General features: G+C 37.7%; 2 protein-coding genes across 2 annotated transcripts in view; both read right to left on the reverse strand.

The window, feature by feature from the left end:
• dlg5a (discs, large homolog 5a (Drosophila)) overlaps nt 1-15,755 on the reverse strand; it is an 86,761-nt gene that overhangs the window by 3,363 nt on the left and 67,643 nt on the right. The window contains exons 27-33 of the mRNA XM_073834649.1: nt 11,101-11,249; nt 10,234-10,404; nt 8,289-8,485; nt 8,032-8,175; nt 3,355-3,482; nt 3,036-3,145; nt 279-388 (exon numbers count right to left, since the gene is read on the reverse strand). Of these exons, the coding sequence (XP_073690750.1) occupies nt 279-388; nt 3,036-3,145; nt 3,355-3,482; nt 8,032-8,175; nt 8,289-8,485; nt 10,234-10,404; nt 11,101-11,249 (1,009 nt within the window). The remainder of the gene's footprint in view (nt 1-278; nt 389-3,035; nt 3,146-3,354; nt 3,483-8,031; nt 8,176-8,288; nt 8,486-10,233; nt 10,405-11,100; nt 11,250-15,755) is intronic.
• LOC141325112 (uncharacterized) lies at nt 6,189-7,366 on the reverse strand. Its single transcript, XM_073833608.1, has 2 exons — nt 6,924-7,366; nt 6,189-6,850 (listed from the first exon to the last, which is right to left on the reverse strand). Exons 1-2 carry the CDS (start codon nt 7,364-7,366, stop codon nt 6,670-6,672), a joined length of 624 nt encoding a protein of 207 aa, XP_073689709.1. The 3' UTR covers nt 6,189-6,669.

Consider the following 15,755-nt stretch of genomic DNA (forward strand, 5'->3'; position numbering starts at 1 on the left):
GCTAAGAACTTTAAAGGCTATTTTCTTAATATTTAGATTTTTTTGCACCCTCCAGATTCCAGATTTTCTGGATCTTGGCCAAATATTGTCTTATCCTAACAAACCATGCATCAATGGAAAGCTTATTTATTTTTAGCTTTCAGATGGTGTATGAATCTGGTTTTGTGATCCAGGGTCACATATTTAGTGAATATGAATGTAAAATATAAATAAATAAAATAACCATGGTGTCATATTTTTAAACAGATTTGTACCAGAGGCAGATAAGAATAGCGAACCTGTGAAAAATTTGCTATACTCCTGTTCTATCTTCTGTGCAATCTCAAACTGCTCCTTGGAATGTTTTTGAGAGACTTTATCCCGCAGATAAACTGGATCCTTCTGCTCTCTGCACGGGGAAACAGAACAGTCATTCAGACTTCACACATAATGACATTACAAGATTAAACTGGCACATTGACATTGTTCTTCTGAGACAAACGTGTTCCAAGCAGCAACATTTTGGACGGGTGCATAATAAAACGCTTGTAAAATGAAGACATCAGCTGTGAAATACTAAAACTGAGTAAAAGTGTGCAGCTCCCTTGAGAAATGGATTCCTGCAGGGCAAAACAACTGAACGTCTATGTAAACACCCGGCTGTGACAGGTGTCGTCTGTGTCATTGTGTGTTAAATGGGCCTAAGAAAAAAAAAAAAGAGATCCAAAATAAAATAAAAAATGAAATACAATATTTTTAACTTCTGTTATGATCCTCGCATCTGCGCGATTTGCTATGTGTATGTGCTTGTGTGTATGTGTGTGTACAGGTAGCCTATTGGCGTAGCAATGGACCATCTGGTTGGTGAACTTGGAGCCAGCTGATAAAAGGGCGGTGTTTTCGAAACATGGCGAGCTCATTCTAAGCGTGTGCGTCGAGGCGTGTGGAGCTCCGGATTCCGGTGCTACAACGGATCACTGATTGTTTTCTTTTGATTTGTTTAGTTTAGTGTCCGTATTCTGTTAATGTATATTGTATAAGAACTATTCTGTGGTTCGAGTTACGAACCAAACACTAGTCTGTTTTGGAGGACATTTGTTTAGGTTGTTTGAGATCTTGGAGCGTAGGGGTGACCTGCCCCTTTATTTTTGAACTACCTTTGTGATGTGTTTCTGTTTAGGGAGGAAGGGAAGTTATCTGTAATTTTATTTTCTTTATTTACAGGTTATTTACATGATTTATTTTCTTAGTGGGTTTTGTTTGTTATTTTGGCCTTGGGTCACCCTGAAACCATTGCTCCATTTTTTTTTATACATATATTTTGTTTCTATTTTTTACGAATATCTATTTATCTATTTTTCACTAATAAATGATTTAACTTTATGATTTTGTGTTTTGGTGATCTGTTGTATCTGGAATCCCGTCACTCATATTCACGCGCATCTAACCCCTAGACTTCGGGTTGTAACAACTTCATTTGCACAACATTTTTTTGTATTACAAATAAAATTACAAAATAAAAGTAAAAAAAATATAGGTATCTTATAAAGGAAGTCTATGTAAAAACCCATCAAGCCTGCATTTATTTGATCCAAAACACAGGAAAAGCAGAAATATTGTGAAATATTTTTACCATTTAAAATAACTGCTTTATATTTGAATATATTTTAAAATGTAATTTATTCCTGTGATCAAAGCTACATTTTCATTATTCCAGTTCATCATTACTCCAGTCTTTAGTGGCACACGATCTTTCAGAAATCATTCTAATATGCTGATTTGCTGTTCAAGAAACATTTTTTATTAATACTATTATTATCAATATTTAAAACAGTTGAGTACATTTTTTTTCAGGATTCTTTGATAAAAAAAGATCCAAAGATTAGCATTTATATGAAATAAAAAGCTTTTGTAACATTATACATTATACCATTCAAAACTTTTTTTTTTTTTTTTTGGAAAAGAAATTAAACAAATTAATTATTTTATTTAACAGGGATGTTAAATAAACTTGGAGTCAGTATCTTTTTTTTTTGGAAAAGAAATTATAGAAATTAATACTTTTTAAATAATAAAAATATTTAAAAATTGTACAGTTTTTGCTTTACGTTGGATCAAACAAATGCAGGCTTGGTGAGCAGAAGAGACTTCAAAATCTTTTGACTTACATTAATTGCTTTATTTTATATTAATCCAGAATCCTGGTAGACATCTAAATATTTAATATACCAACCAGCCCAGGTATATGCGAGTTTTCATAGAAAGCCTTTCAAGAAACGCAAGAGCCTATTAAGTCACTGTACATGACGTGATGCCATGATCCTGAGTGCTAATGAGAGCAGGACTGATTAACTCGAGCTGCCTTTATATTAAGTAGGTGCTAGTCAGCAGGTCAAAGACGACCTGCATTAATCCCCATAGTGATCGAGTGCGGGCTTGATTTTCCAATCCTTCTGGGAAATCACCAATTTAAAAACCTCTGTTGGGACGACTGCGCACCATTAGCGCTCTCGCAAATCCACACGGAAGCGCTGAGGAGACCTAAAGGCACAGTTATGCAGCGCTATCAGGAGAATAAAGCTGGGATTTATTGTCCTTTTAAGTCTCACACCCCTAGAGAGCTATCAGTACAGTATGCTGTGAACCCGTGATATGCATATTAACGCTCTAGAGGCGGCTTTCATTTGCCTCGTCTGTTAAACTGGGCAGGGGATCTCGCAAAGCAGTCTTCACACACAGAAAGACTGAAGCGGCTGTCTATGCGGTCGTATATCTTCTCCTATATCTATGAAACGTTATGGCAAAAGCGAGCCAAGATATTCATACATTTAACAGCAGTTCTTCCAAGTCAAATGCAGCCTACACAGTAAAACTGCTTTCCATTTCCCAAATGTCTCCAGGGCCCTAAGGGAGCGCACAGGAACTTCTTGGCGTACAAATGTGCCTTAAACAGAGTGAGTGTGTGAGAGTGTGTGTTTGGATGGGTCTCGCAAGGACACCCAAGAGCTCAGCTGGCTTGCTGAAATATTCTTGTGAAGAGGGATGTGGACACTTACTTTATCTGCTTTGCGTTTTTGTAGCGAATGAAAATGACGATTGGGTAAATGTGAACGCTGTGAAGCCGTTCGATAGCGTGAGGTGCAATGTCAAGCAAACAGTGACAGTCCTACGAGAGAGAGAACGACACAGCACAGAACAGGTCTGAGTCATGTTACACATATACAGCATGAGCGACAGAGAAACAAGAGCTTACTGACAGCAATCCTGCAAGCACAGTCAACAAACATCAACCTTAGCTCTTGATCTTCATCTAATTATAAGATATATGTATTTAAGAAATTGATTGAGAAGTGTTTAGCAGAGGTGTGGACCAACCTTGTCTGTGATCTCCTTGATGGACGCAACTGTAGTCACATCAAAATGGCCACTCCTCCGTTTGTAGTCGATGAAGAGAAAGTCTTTCACTCCGCGCTCGATGGCCTGCTGGGAAGCCTTCATCACCTCTGGATGAGCAGAACAAATAAAGGTCAGCTCACTCATATTCAACACCATCGTTAGGGTGAACCAGTCTCATTTGTCCAACACTAATGATTATTACTACCAGTTTTCACAACCCCAGTGAAATTTCCAGTTACTAGAGATCAATTTTGTTACCACAATTTACTGACATGCAATTTAAAGTCCCCCTGTAGTGAAAATCAAGCTTTTTTTAGGTTGTTTATTTGTCTATGTGGTGTTTTTAATATGCTTTTAGACGGACCATGTGCCAATTCATTAATTAAAACCATTGTTTAGTATTTTCTCCTGTGGTTCCCCAAAGGCTGTACAAAATTCAATAACCCAGTGTTTCCCCTGCCATTATTTTAGGGGGGGGCGGCCTGTCAAGTTCATTTTATTTTCGATATAGCGCCAGATCACAATAGAAGTCATTTAAGGTTACCTTTCCTATAGAACAGGTCTATAGACCTTTTTCCTGAGTAAACGATGAGCGCCGCCATTACGAATTCTAACGTCAGATTGAATGCTTTTCTGTTCCGGTTTCCTGTTTTTAATGTAGCTAGCGTCCGCTGCTTCGTGTCATCTACACACTCATTAAAGTGAGGCACTGACAAATGACGGTCATTGCGAAATTGCCAAGTGATGGCGCTATGGAGCCATGTGCTTTTTAAAAACATTTTAATAGGTTTAACATTAGTTTATTAGCTCGGAATATACCCTAATTTGACTAGAAACAATGCAGACCGGAAATGCGAAGCATTCTTTCAGTTAGGAGTCGGACTTACTTCCGTGTTCAGGAAAAACGTCTATACCTTGTTATTTTATTAAACAAACTAAATAGCCTTAGTTTATTTACCTTTTTACACGACGGCATGTCATTTCTCTACATGGTCGCGCGTTTACGTCTCCGCCGCGAAAACATGTACGTGATCACGGAATTTACTATAGCGTGGAATGCCACGGAATTCGACGATTTCAGGATGAATAAATCAAAAGTTGGTCTGTCACTTAATTCGAATCGCGATATGGACTAATGTCTGTGAAAACTGAAACACAAAAAGACCGTTTAAATATGAATCCTGCATGTTCCGTTTGCCTCTGTATGTATGACTGGCGCAGACGCGTTTTTTTTACTACACGCATACTGAAGCGCGTGTGACGCTTCCCGGTAATTTTTGGCCTTTGAATCTCACGTGAACAAATAAACTCAATCTCCAAAGCTGCTCTGAGTGTCACTTCTTGTCATTTTTACCGTTTCATTTGAGAAAACTAGCAGCATATCATAATGTACACACAGAAACTTCACGGCAACCTGTCAAAATAAAAGTACGGTTTAACATGTAACAGAACTACATAAGTCTTATATTACTTTTGTACAGTATAATGTAGATGTTTATATATTCCTATTTAAATAATTGACACAACAATTAATTGATAAAAAATAAATATTACAACAAGATTAACCACTTAATTGCAGAAAAAACTATTATTATTAAAGCTTTTTTTTTTACTTAATATAACTTTTCTTCCATGTAATAATTTTAACAGTAAACCTCTGTTTGTTTGCCAAAAAATAAAAGGGTTTATTTTTCATTTGATTAAAAATAAATGTTTATGCTTTCATTTGATTATCAAAAAATTAAAACACAAGAATGTCTGAAAATAAGCAAAAGATTGTAGGGCCCTATAATTCAAAATGTTGAAATCGAGAGTTTTGGACTTAATATTTTTCACTGAAATTAATGTTTTCGTTATTACACAAAGTAGGCTAAAGTACCAGCACCACCTCCCCAAAGCTGTAAACCTAGGGGAAACATTGTAACCAATCACGTCAATGGATAGATTCATATCATTAGCATGCAAAATATACCAATAGGATTACCAGCACAAAACCAAAAATTAAAAAGAGCAAAACCACTACCCATTAACTTGAAGAATAACCCGTGGCAACAGTGTAAAAGTTGCCTGGAGTCAGAAGCACCTCCCCCGCATTGGCATCTGCACTTCAGACACATATGCTCGCGGATGCGAACTGGAATCACCATCTAGGCTGCATTCGAGTACAGCAAAAACAGTAAACTTTTGAAATTTTGAAACTTTTACTATTTAAAATAACTGCTTTTTATTTGAATATATTTAAAAATGTAATTTATTCCTGTGATCAAAGCTAAATTTTCAGCATCATTACTCAAGTCTTCAGTGTCACATGATCCTTCAGAAATTATTCTAATATGCTGATTTGCTGTTCAAAAAGTATTTTTATTAACATTATTATCAACATTTAAAACAGTTGAGTACATTTATTTCAGAATTATTTGATGAATAGAAAGACCAAAAGATCAGCATTTATCTGAAATAAAAAGCTTTTGTAACATTTCTTTGAGGGGGTAGAAATGATAGAAATTAATACTTTTATTTAGCAAAGATGCTTTAAACTGATCAAAAGTGATGATAAAGTTATAATGTTACAAAAGATTTCTATTTCAGATAAATGCGGTTCTTTCTGAACTTTCTAATCAAAGAAATTTGAAAAAAATCTACTCTACGCTGTTTTCAACATAATAATAATAATAATAATAACAACTGTTTTTTTAAGCAGCAAATCAGAATATTAGAATGATTTCTGAAGGATCATGTGACTGGAGTAATGACGCTAAAAATCCAGCTTTGAAATCACAAGAATAAATTACATTTTAAAATAAACTCAGCAAAAAAAGAAACGTCCTCTGACTTTCAACTGTTTTTACTTTCAGCAAACTTAATGTGTAAATATTTGTATGAACACTAAAAGAGTCAACACCATAAGATATTTAAAAAAAAAATGTTTCACAGACATGTGACTAACAGAAATAGAATAATGTGTTCCTGAATGAAGGGAGGCTCAAAATCAAAAGTGGCCACCAGCTGCTTGAAGTACTGCAGTGCATCTCCTCCTCACGGACTGGACCAGATTTGTCAGTTCTTGCTGTGAGATGTTACCCCACTCTTCCACCAAGGCACTTGCAAGTTCCTGGACATTTCTGGGGGGAATGGCCCTAGCCCTCACCCTGCGATCCAACAGGTCCCAGACGTGCTCAATGGGACTGAGATCCGGGCTCTTCGCTGGCCATGGCAGAACACTGACATTGCTGTCATGCAGAAACTCATGCACAGAACGAGCAGTATGGCTGGTGGCATTGTCCTGCTGGAGGATCATGTCCGGATGAGCATGCATAAAGGGTACCACATGAGGGAGGAGGATGTCTTCCCTGTACCGCAAGGTATTGAGATTGCCTGCAATGACAACAAGCTCAGTCCGATGGTGATGTGATATACCGCCCCAGACCATGACGGACCCCCCACCTCCAAATCGATCCCGCTCCAGGGTACAGGCCTCGGTGTAACGCTCATTCCTTCGACGATAAACATGAATCAGTCATTCACCCCTGGTGAGACAAAACCGTGACTCATCAGTGAAGAGCACTTTTTGCCACTCCTGTCTGGTCCAGCGAAGGTGGTTTTGTGCCCATAGGCGGTGATGTCTGGTAAGGACCTGCCTTACAACAGGCCTACAAGCCCTCAGTCCAGCCTCTCTCAGCCTATTGCGGACAGTCTGTGCAGTGATGGAGGGATTGTGTGTTCCTGGTGTGACTCGGGCAGTTGTTGTGGCCATCCTGTACCCGTCACGCAGGTGTGATATTTGGATGTACCGATCCTGTGCAGGTGTTGTTACACATGGTCTTCCACTGCGAGGATGATCAGCTGTCCTACCTGTCTCCCTGTAGCGTTGTCTTGGGCGTCTCACAGTGCGGACATGGCAATTTATTGCCCTAGCCACATCAGCAGTCCTCATGCCTCCCTGCAGCATGCCTAATGCACGTTCACGCTGATGAGCAGGGACCCTGGGCATCTTTCTTTGGGTGTTTTTCACAGTCAGTAGACAAGTCTCTTTGGTGTCCTGCGTTTTTAGAACTTTGACCTTAAATGCCTACTTTCTGTAAGCTGTTAAGGTCTTAACGACCATTCCACAGGTGCATGTTAATTAATTGATTATGGTTAATTGAACCTGCATGGAAAACATGGTTTAAACCCTTTACAATGAAGATCTGTAAAGTTATTTGGATTTTTACAACATTATTGTTGAAAAAGGGACGTTTCTTTTTTTGCTGAGTTTATATTCAAATAGAAAACTGTTATTTTAAATAGTATTTCAAATTTTTACAGTTTTTGCTGTACTTTGGATCAAATAAATGCAGGCTTGTTGAGAAAAAGAGACTTCTTAAAAAAAACATTAAAAATCTTACTGTTCAGAAACTTTTGAATGGTAGAAATGGTAGAAAGCTGTAACTGTAGTAAACAGCAGCAATCAACTGGCCAACTAAAATGCCTGCAATGTCTTCAATTATTCTTTTTTATTCTCTGAAAAATGTATTGATAAATATTTCTTTTAAGAGTGGAGTCAGTCAGATACAAGTACTTACAGCCAGTAAGGAGGAATCTCAATGCAATAAATGCATTAACCGTTCAAAAGATGAAGAAAGATACCACTGCAGTTAAATACTAGTGGGCATTTACCAAGCACACATCTGTTGAATTTCCCTGGGGATTCCTTGACCAGCATGTCTTTAACCGGATCCACCAGAGGGCCGAGGATCAGCACCGGTCTGGGAGATGTGCAATCAATCTTCTGTACTCTCTGATAGGCCAGACTCACAAAGTCTAACCACGTCCCCAAAAAAACAAAACAAAACAAAACAAAACGGGTTCAACATCAATCTCATCAAAATGCTAATTTCAGCAGCACTGCATTATGGGAAACTGGAGAGCCTCACCATCTAAGAATGGAATAGAGTCTGTGCTGATTGCGTCCAAGGCTACAACGTCTTTCCCATCTTTGGAGCTGCTACGTTTGTGCTTCTGTTTCCTGCGGAAGAAGGATCTGCGTGCAGCAGCGGAGAGGGTCTTACTGGAGCCCGTCTCGTCCTTCAGTTCAGTCATACTGTGTCTGCGGTAGAACTCCTGATCCATCCTACAGCAAAACAAAAGTCCAGGTTACACATCTACAATCTTCTGCATGTTTTCATACTGTTACCATTTAAAACCTAGACATAAGCCATGTATGCACACATTTAGCCTATGCATTATTCTGAGCACATGAATTCAGTTGCATTAAGTTAGTGGTTAAATGAACTAAGAAACCATAAATCTAGTAGATGGCTGATGGCAGGGTTGTGCCGATAGACGATAGTATCGTGTATCGACGATAGTCAGAGATACCGTCTTTATAACTTATAACTTTAGCGATGCAGCGCGGAGAGTCGGTTCTAGGATGCTTCAGAAACTTGGCGCGGTATAAACACAAGCACAGTGGCTGCATCACGCCGCAGACGTGTGCAGTGAAAATGGGTAAGACATTTATTCATCATACAGTGTACATAGATTAAGTGTAGACAGTCATTAGGATAACACAGGTAGTAAAATGTGGTTTAGGCTGAATTAAATACGATATATCACAATCCGTCTGGATATAGTAAACATAAACATTCACCTCAACTTAATTCTGACTACTGAAATTTTTATCTTTTACTTAATAACATGCAATTGCGAGCCATTACGTCAGAACTGTGAGACATAATCTTGCAATTCTGAGAACATATCAGTCTTTTTCCCCTCAAAATTGGACTTTATAACTCCCAATTTGAGTTTATAACTCATAATTCTGGTTAAAAAAAAAAAAAAAGTCTAAATTGCGATATTGAATTACATTTGTGAAAGAAAAAAAAGTCAGAATTGCATGACATTACCTTACATTTTCAAGAAAAAGTCAGAATTGCGAGATTAACTTGCATTTGTGAGAAAAAATTTTTTTCTCAGAATTGCATGATATAATCTCACAATTCTGCCTTTTTATGTCAGAATTGCAACATTTTTAAAATTGACTTTACATGCAATTGCAATATAATCTTGCAATTTTGAGAACATATCAGTCTTTTTTCCCCTCAAAATTTGACTAATAACTTGCAATTGCAAGTTTATAACTCACAATTTTGAGAAAAAGTAAGAAATGTGAGGAAAAAAAGTCAGAATTGCGAAATATAAACTTACATTTGCAAGAAAAGTCAGAATTGAAAGTTTTTTTCTCAGAATTGCATGATATAAACACGCAATTCTGAGTTGCGAGATTATATCTTGCAATTGTGATTTTTTTTCTCAGCAATGCGAGTTTGTATCATGCAATTCTGAGAAAAAAAAAAAAAAAGGAGAATTGTGAAATAAAAAGTTGCAATAACTTGTTTACATTTTTTATTCAGTGGCAGAAATGGGCTTCCATAAAAGGAGGTGTCTCATCTTCACTTTTTATTTGTATGAATTAATTTATTTTAAATTCAGCAAAAACAGTAATATTGTAAAATATAATTATAATTCAAACGGTTTTCTATTTTTAAATGTATTAAAAACTTAGTTTATTTCAGCAGCCATTACTCTTGTCTTCAGAGTTACATGATTCTTTAGAAATCACGCTGATAAAAAAGATTTGCTGCTGCTTATGATTTTCTTCTTCTTATTATTATTATTAGTTGAAAGCAGCTGTGCTGCGTAATGAAGCATGGAAACTGTGGGAGTGTTTTGTTTAGAAGGATTTTTTTGAAGTTTGAAGAACATTTATCTGAAATGGAATCTTTTGCAACATTATGTCCTCACTGTTAAAAGTATTAATGAAAATAAAAGTGTTAATAATATGATGCTTTCTAGGATGCATCCAAGGACGTGACTCACATATATTTGCTAGGGATTTGCCCTCTTTGAATTTTTTGTGCATTTTCGTCAAGTTGCCAGGCCATCCAGGTGCCGAAGTTTCCATTTGGTAGTGTGTCATCCACATAGAGGATGTCATCTTTCTTAAAAGAGAGGTCGAGCTCAGTCTCAGCCACTCGGTCATAAAGTGCTCTGGATAAGAAAGAGGACATGAATAATTCAACAAGTGACAGCATTATACATGAGGAAAAGACTGCGGCATCTGCAAGAATGAGGTAATACGAGACAAATGAAAAGAGCGCAGAAGACAAAGAAAAATAAAGGAAGGAAAGAACAAATGAAAAATTCAGGAAGAGGCCGGGACAGAGCCGATCCTTCATTCCAGGGAGTAGCACGAGGCGGCTTTTAGCGTCCACCCATAACTCCTCATCCCTGCTCATTCATGACACGCGGATTGACGGAGATTATTTACTGCCCCGTGACATCATGGGAGCGAAGGCATAAAAAGCGCATGCAACAGCTGCGAGCCACAGAATTTCATTTGCAAAGACAAACACGGCTATTTCTGAACAGCCCCCTTCCATTATTCTTTTTCCACTGCGCAGACACAATGCATCTCTGTCTCCAACCGTCTAATTACCACAGCTACTATTATAGAACACAAATTATGGAGATTTGGTGATACAATCTCCACCGCCAGATACAATATCTCACCCTCCATCTTAAACATAATTAAAGAGATTAAAAGATTCCCATTGCAGCAGTTTTCTCACATATCTATATTTAGAGCAGCGCACACAAGGCCCAAACCCTGGCATTTGGTTATAGGGAAGTGGTAAGTGGCCATGAATGGTGATGTATGTCAATGCAGATGAGATCATGCTGTACCTGATATAGAATCCATCTCCAGGAGTGTCCTTCACCTGGTTGAACTCATCCAGACGATGCTGGACTCTGAACGTCACCGTTTCCGCAGGCTTCAGCATTTCCAGGTACGCCTCCTCCACAGTCTTATTCTTCATACTAACTGAGCCATACTGGATAAAAAAAAAGAATGATATGAAGGGTGTAATCAAATTTAGTTTAAAATGATAGTTCACTCAAAATGGAAATTGAGTGACCTTGACCTTCTTTCATCTTCAGAACACAAATTAAGATACTTTTGATGAAATCTGAGAGTATTCTAACCCTCCATAGACAGCAAAGCACAGAAAGGTACCAAGAACATTGACAAAATAGTCAAAAACAGACCTTTCTGGGCCTTGAACATGGAAGGGCCCTTGCTATCTATACAGGGTCAGAAGCTCTTGGACTTCATCAAAAGTATCTTAATTTGTGTTCTGAAGATGAACGAAGGTCATGAGGCTGAGTAATTGCTGACTGAATTTTCATTTCTAGCTGAACTATCCCTTTAAATATCTAATCTCTTATGTCAAAAAATGCCAGAAAAAGAAACATTTACATTTCAAACTTATTGAAGTTTGTATCTTCTACAACATTACAAATGAATTTCAGTGGGAATAACAATTTTAACATTGTTTTAAAAAATGACATGCATCAATTTTAAGGGTTCCTGATCAATTTCCATTCCATGTTTAATATAACTTCTAGTGAAACACATTGACTTCTTTGCTTCATCTTAGTGAAGCAAATAAGTGCTATTGCCATCACTGACATAGGTCCATGCTAAGAATGGGATATTACCAATTTCACACCATGCATCAGAAAGCAAAAAAGTGATCAATAAAAACCATTGTTAGAAATGCATACTAACATTTCAATTAGAGAAGAACAATACAGGCAGGGAATGAGGCTGCAACGAACCCTAGGGAATAAGAGTGCTGCAGGAAAAAGTCCTAAAACCTAGGAAAGTACCATGCTCGGTACCAGGTGGAACTGAAATTTAAAAAATGTGAGGATAGTTTTTTGAAGCACTGTTGAGTAAATTCTTAAACACCTCTGATTGGCCATTGGCCATCCATTGATGAGCAGATATATTAGGGATCCGCTGACGGTGACAGGTCCGCTAATAGAAGTGGCTTTCAAATGCTACTGTTTGTAGTTTATCTGTGTAAGCGCTGGCTGAAGAGGCATAAATGGTCATTGTACCCAATCACAGACATATCTGTTGAGCAGGGCTTAAAAACGAAAAAAAAATCCATTCGGTTCACTCCGAGCAGAATCGATATTATAACGTTTCTGTTCTTGCGTTCCTCATTAAACAATACGTTCCGAAAACGGTTTTCTAGAAAAAATACCGGTTAATAACGTTATTTTATTAGATAGATAGATAGATAGATAGATAGATAGATAGATAGATAGATAGATAGATAGATAGATAGATAGATAGATAGATAGATAGATAGATAGATAGATAGATAGATAGATAGATAGATAGATAGATAGATAGATAGATAGATAGATAGATAGATAGATAGATAGATAGATAGATAGATAGATAGAGTGTGCCTTTTAATAACATGTTTGGCATTATGTTTACAAATGATTAAACCAAATTCCGTGTTCGTGTCATTTGAACTTCTTGTCTTTAAAACCGAAAGTAAACGAGTTCACCTGGAAACTCGTTACAAATGCGCTAATAATTTTTTAAAACTATTTTCTTGTTTGATAATACTATAGCGAAATAAGCCCCTTCAAGACCATCCGCTTAACATCCTGACCACACGGCTTAATCTGCGATAAAAACCTGTTGACTTATTACCTAATAGCCTATACATAATAGCCTATTATAGGCTATTTTCACTCAAACAAAACAGAACTCCAGGTAGTGGATATGATTTTACATTTAATGCATAAAAGTAAAAGAAAACATAACGCATTGTAACATTATAAAACAACAATAGATTTTTTTTTTTTTTTACATTTAACACAACAGTTCAATAACTTCAATTATGTTATACCAAATAGGCTACTGGAAAAACTGGATGGGCTTCAGCAAAAGTGAACCTATAACCTACTCTACAAGTTTTAATTAGGCTACAATAACTTAAACCTAAACATACCTTTGCACATGAAACAGCCAGGTGCTTGGTAACCTAAGGGGCCGTTCACATGTCGCGCCTAAAAACGCGTGGAAACCGCTAGGCACGCCTCTTTCTTCCTTATCAACAAAGCGCTCGGGCGCTTGCGCTCCGGAAGCGTCTGCCGTTTCTAAGCAACCATCAGCTGCGCTCTAGCTCCAAGCCTATGCGTCTCCATGCATTGTTTCTTCTATTAGCGTCAAAATAATGGGGGCTTGACAAATCAAATAAGTCAAATAAAGTTCAAGTTTCATGTCACATGACCTGCGGTGCGCTTGCCGCATTCTGAGAAGTTGAGATCTTTTTATCTCGATGCGGCGCAGACGCGCCTGGAAAAAACGAGCGCGCTTCCATTATGCGCGCGCAAGCCGCGCGTCTACATTTGAAATAACGAATTTGAGCGCGCAAAAGACGCTACAAGTGAACGGCCCCTTAAGCTCGTTGCATCAGAAAGTGCTCTGCTTATGATGATGACATCTGCTTCGGGCATTTTACGTTGTATGCGTCACCGTCGCATTTGCGCACGCAATTTGAATTCATGTTTTTGGTCTGCCAAATTGACATAATAAAGAGAACGATAAAAATACCGTTATTAACCGGTTAATTTGGAATTTCTGTTTCCGTTTCTGTTCAGAACGATTAAAATTGATTTTGTTTTCGTTTTTGTTCCTGTTCAATGTCATTTGTTTTCGTTTTTCGTTTTCGTTCCTTGAACCGGTTCAGAGCCCTGCTGTTGAGTGTGTGAACACAATAACCAATCAGAGGTGTTTAAAGGGTTAGTTCACCCAAAAATGAAAATTCAGTCATTAACTACTCACTAACTACTCATGTTGTTCCAAACCCATAAGACCTTCATATATCTTCAGAACACAAATTAAAATATTTTTGATGAAATCCGAGAGCTTCCTGAACCTCCATAGATAGCAAGTAGTGATGCTCCGATTGATCGGCCACCGATCACGATCGGCCGATATTGGCTAAAAATAGCTTGATCGGCGAACCCCAAAAGCGGCGATCAAAAAAGCCGATCACTTAATGTAAATTACTCGCGCGACTTTTTCACACGTGCATGCACGGTGCACAGGTAAACAACAGTAGAGCGGAGCTTACCAGTGGCAACATGAGTACTAAATTCCTTATTTGTTTTGTAAAGGTAGTCTTGTTATTGGGCATGTGACTAAGCTGTGCGTGTACAGAGCGCTGACTGTAGTTTTGGCAGAGAAGTTTAAGTTTACTTTCGGTTTCATAATTCTCTGCAATCGTCAGTGAGTGGTAAATGTGCGTGCTTGATTGTAAATGCATGTATCTTTCTATACCTGTCATATTGCAATAATGTTACCGCTGTATGTCTGATTGTTGTCATCAGTTCATGTTGTAGTTCAGTTAATACAGAATAGAAATGGTGCCAGTGTAATTCACGTGCGTATGTTTAGTGCCATTTTATCGCATCGTAATTCTAATGAACGCATATAGATGTTACTGAGGTGAATGTTTATGTTTCCTATATACAGATGGATTCTGATATATCATTTAATTCAGCCTAAACCACATTTTACTACCTTTATCATAATGATTGTGCAATGCTGGATAATATAATCCTTACATCATCTTAAAAAGCAGCTACAAATAACAAACAAAGAACATTTACATGATCAAAGAACTTCATCACTAACTAGTGTAGCCTAGTCTAGTGCGAGGTGCACTTTAAAAACACTCCCGTTATAATCCGTTTATCTATCTACACTGTAAGATGAATAAAATCTCTTGCATGTGGCCACTCTATGCATGTGTTTATACCACGGCAAGTTTCTGAAGCATCCTAGAACCGACTCTCTGCACGGCATCGCTAAAGTTAGGCGCCTTTTTGAGCAGAAAAGACTCCTTTTTGAGTCTTGCTATCGTCAAAGGCATCAGCAACTGGCGATATCTCCAACTCTAATATCGTCGATACACTGTACTATCGTCTACAACCCTAACTTGGTGGTTCTTCAAGATCTTGACTGTAGCCTATTTCTACAGTTATTTTTTCCCCCAATATAGTTAATTTAGAGTTAGTTTCATTTCTGCAAATGGCGCAAACTCTGCTAGATTATAGATCAAAGATTCCCATTCCCCTGCCATTCTGTGATCGGCAGTGATCGGCGATTGGCAGATCATGATCTTGGTGATCGGTAATCGGCCCCAAAAATGCTGATCGGAGCATCTCTAATAGCAAGCGTACTACCAAGTTCAAGGTCCAGGAAGGTTGTAAGGACATCATTAAAATAGTCCATGTGACACCAGTGGTTCAACTGTAATTTTACAAAACTACATAAATACGTTTTATGTTGTAAGAAAACAAAAATAACAACTTCATTCAACAATTCTTGTCTGTCACCCTAGCACCATATTGGTGAGCATCACGACGCAAGTTATTTTTGTTTTCTTTGCTCGCAAGTAGTATTCTCGTAGCATCAAAAAAACCACTGATGTTGATGTTACATGGACTATTTTAATGATGTC

The sequence above is a fragment of the Garra rufa genome, chromosome 2, assembly GCF_049309525.1.
Source record: "Garra rufa chromosome 2, GarRuf1.0, whole genome shotgun sequence".
Lineage (NCBI taxonomy): Eukaryota > Metazoa > Chordata > Actinopteri > Cypriniformes > Cyprinidae > Garra > Garra rufa.

What these genes read in the sequence shown, in the direction of transcription:
- LOC141325112 (XM_073833608.1), bottom strand. Translation starts at nt 7,366, where the DNA reads ATGCCCAGGGTCCCTGCTCATCAGCGTGAACGTGCATTAGGCATGCTG. An exon ending in AAAGTGCTCTTCACTGATGA is followed by an intron (nt 6,851 to 6,923) that starts GTCACGGTTTTG and finishes CGTTACACCGAG; the next exon opens with GCCTGTACCCTGGAGCGGGA.